Raw genomic sequence first — 2,828 nt, 5'->3', positions numbered from 1 at the left:
TCAACAAACAGGGGGAGACCCCTTTAGCAATGGTGCAGAATATACAGATAAAAGACAATACTGGACAACTTGTTCAGTTTTGTTCATAGGGCTGCCAGCTTTGGTACCATTCTCATGTCAATGCTTTTGCTGTAGTTTACAAATTTTTGCTTAAAAACCCACACTCAAGTAGAATGGCTAAAGTTTTTAACACTGTTGTCTATTACATGATATAATTACTATGTAAACTGAAGTGTAAACAGCACTCCACTTTTTCAGTGGAGATCCCCACATGATTATAGGTTATTTTCTGAAAACAAACTTTTGGATAGGAAAATTCATATAGAAGTTTCAGTACAGCATAGCGAAGACTGTAGGAATAAAGGGAAGTTTCAAGTCTTCCACTTCCACTCTCAGTATTACTTCTCTAGCAGAGGCAAATTCTCTTCTCCTTTAACATAAACCCCCAAATTTGATTTAAAAAAAAAATATTGAATCGTCAATCTATTTAATATAACACAATAAGTTAAATAATTACTCTTGGAGATATTTGGCAGTTCTTATTTAGATTACTGGTAATCTTTGGCATTTTTAACAGGAAGGAAGATATGGCTGGAACCTCAGTCTTTTAAGGTCATCGGTTAGCGTCATTGCTGGAATTACAGAAGAGTAACAAGATAATCCTGGGCTGGGAGGCAACAGTAAAGCCGGACTTGGCAAAACTGGCTGAAGGGACGGAGCTGGAACAGAAGGTAACAACAAGGCAGGCGTTGGCATAGCTGGGTGAAGGGAAACAGCAGAAGTAGAAGATGCATTGATATCCATCCCCTGAGAATAGCTGGATGTGGCAATATCTGGGTAACGATAGGGCAAAAATAAGCCTGAAAAAAGAGCTTCCACCCTGGCATCCTGAGTCTGACGTTTAAACTTCATACGACGATTCTGAAACCAGGTTTTTATCTGAGGATAAGAAAACCAAAGAAGTCAAGAATGAACCCACTTGTCCCTTTTCCATAGAGTAGTACATCCTGAAGTCAGACTGTCAGAGTAACAGAATATATTAACAGTTACAAGATTTAGGGCTAATTAACATTGATCTATATTCACTGTAGAGCAATTGTCTTGGCATGAGGAGGAATCAAGCTGTGACAACTCCATGAGGCATAGCAAGCCAATTTCTCAGAGATCAGATTTGGACCAGGCCTGTAACTCAAGACTGGTGCAGTGGGATTAAAGGGCTGGGTAGGGTTAGCTCTGTTCAGAGAGAAATCCTGCACTACTACCAAGTATGCACATAATTTTAAGGAAGAATTACCCTGAAAGTTGAAATGCCGGTGATTGTGCAAGTATTTTTACCTCCGATGAGGTTTCACCTTTTAAAGTTCGTAATCACCGTTTTCCATTTGCGTATTGTTTCTGGTTTAACACGAAGCTGCGGTGGACAGCAGAGCTGTGCCAGCTGAAGCAGGCTTGCAAGCTTGCTTCAGCTTGTTCTCTGCCAGAGGGGTGAGGCAGGCAGCCGGCCTGACCCGCCGCACCTGCGGCAGCCGTCGCTGTCCCCATCCCCCCGAGGGTCGTGAGGTGCCTACCAAGGCAGTCTCGGGCCGCGGACGCCCCTCGTCTCCCGCAGTTCGGAGGACGGTGCGCGGGGCCCGTCTCTCCTCTCAGGCGGAGGGCAGAGGCGGGCCCGGGGCGCCCCGGCCGCGCTCACCTGGCTCTGGGAGAGGTTCAGCGCGGCGGCCAGGCGCCGCTTCTCGTTGAGGCCGATGTAGCGCTGCTCGCGGAAGCTCCGCTCCAGCTCCTGCAGCTGCGCGGCCGAGAACTTGGTGCGGGGCCGACCGGGCACGGCCCCGCCGCCCGCCTCCGCGTCGTGCCCGGGGCTGCTGCTGCGGTCCGCGGCCTCCCGGTCCCGGAGCGCGGCTGCGGGGACAGGATGGGGACGTCGCGGGGAGGGGGGAACGACGACGACACACACGACACACCCTTCCCTCAGCGGGCGCCGGGTCGCGCGGGCGGTGACGTAGGCAGCGGCCGCACGTGCGGCCGCTGTCCCCCGACGGCCTCGCGTGCGGCGACCGTTAAGCCTAACGGCCGCCACCAACGGCCCCGCCGCGCGACCCGCCCGCGAGGAGAGGCGGGACTCACCGAGGTCTGCCGGGCTCTCCTGGCTGCCGGCGCCTCCGGGCGGGGAGCGGGGCCGGCGGGCCGCGGGCTGGGCTGCGCCGCGGCTGCTCTGGGCCAGCCACTCCACCGAGAAGGGCCCCTTCTCCATCTCTGCCGTGGCTGCCGGCGGTCCCCGCTCACTGAAGCTGCCCTGGCTGTGGGGGCAAACATTTAAAGCGCCTTCCGCGACGTGGTTTGAAAAGGCCGCAAAGCATCAAATGAGGCCGAGAACAAAGGGCCCCATTGAGAGGCGCTTTAATCTCCCCTTTCAGGTGATTGTTACATCCGCCTAATCTCTGAGCGCGGCAGTTAGCAGAACTCAAGGCTACCTGACCTGGCGCCAAGTTCAGCTCGGAGTTGTCTCTTGACCACGTAGCCGCTGATAATCGCATCATGGCCTGGACTTTTTATGCGGCCCGAGCTGGCCTCGACTCTTGAACCACGCCGTGATTTTCAGTCTTTATCTCCTGGTGTGAAGGACAAGGATTCAGAAGGGACTGGTAACAAAGGAGGACATAGAGAGGCCTCTTTCGTGAGACTTAAGCTCAAATTTGGAGCCCCTCTTGCTTGCTCGATGCAAGGTTTGGAAGAATCCTTTTGCCTTTCTACCAGCAAAGGAGAGCGACTCGAGGTAGGAACAAGTAAGTAGTCCTCGAGCTTGCAAACAGGTGAAAATTATGGAGAAA

General features: G+C 52.7%; 1 protein-coding gene across 1 annotated transcript; it reads right to left on the bottom strand.

The window, feature by feature from the left end:
• Window positions 1–244: 244 nt before the first annotated feature.
• On the bottom strand, window positions 245–2,251 carry LOC138687930 (homeobox protein vex1-like). The gene is made up of 2 exons (XM_069797632.1): window positions 1,691–2,251; window positions 245–939 (listed from the first exon to the last, which is right to left on the bottom strand). The coding sequence occupies exons 1-2, from the start codon at window positions 2,249–2,251 to the stop codon at window positions 571–573; spliced, it is 930 nt and encodes a 309-aa protein (XP_069653733.1). The 3' UTR covers window positions 245–570.
• Between the last annotated feature and the right edge of the window lie 577 nt (window positions 2,252–2,828).

This window comes from Haliaeetus albicilla, chromosome 11, assembly GCF_947461875.1.
Source record: "Haliaeetus albicilla chromosome 11, bHalAlb1.1, whole genome shotgun sequence".
Classification (NCBI taxonomy): domain Eukaryota; kingdom Metazoa; phylum Chordata; class Aves; order Accipitriformes; family Accipitridae; genus Haliaeetus; species Haliaeetus albicilla.
This window is presented reverse-complemented; position numbering and strand designations above follow the sequence as displayed.

Bases quoted from the DNA above. Each gene is read 5' to 3' on its own strand.
- LOC138687930 (XM_069797632.1), bottom strand. From the start codon at position 2,251: ATGGAGAAGGGGCCCTTCTCGGTGGAGTGGCTGGCCCAGAGCAGCCGC. The intron at 940-1,690 runs GTGAGCGCGGCC...TCTTATCCTCAG, and splicing joins TGAACCTCTCCCAGAGCCAG to ATAAAAACCTGGTTTCAGAA.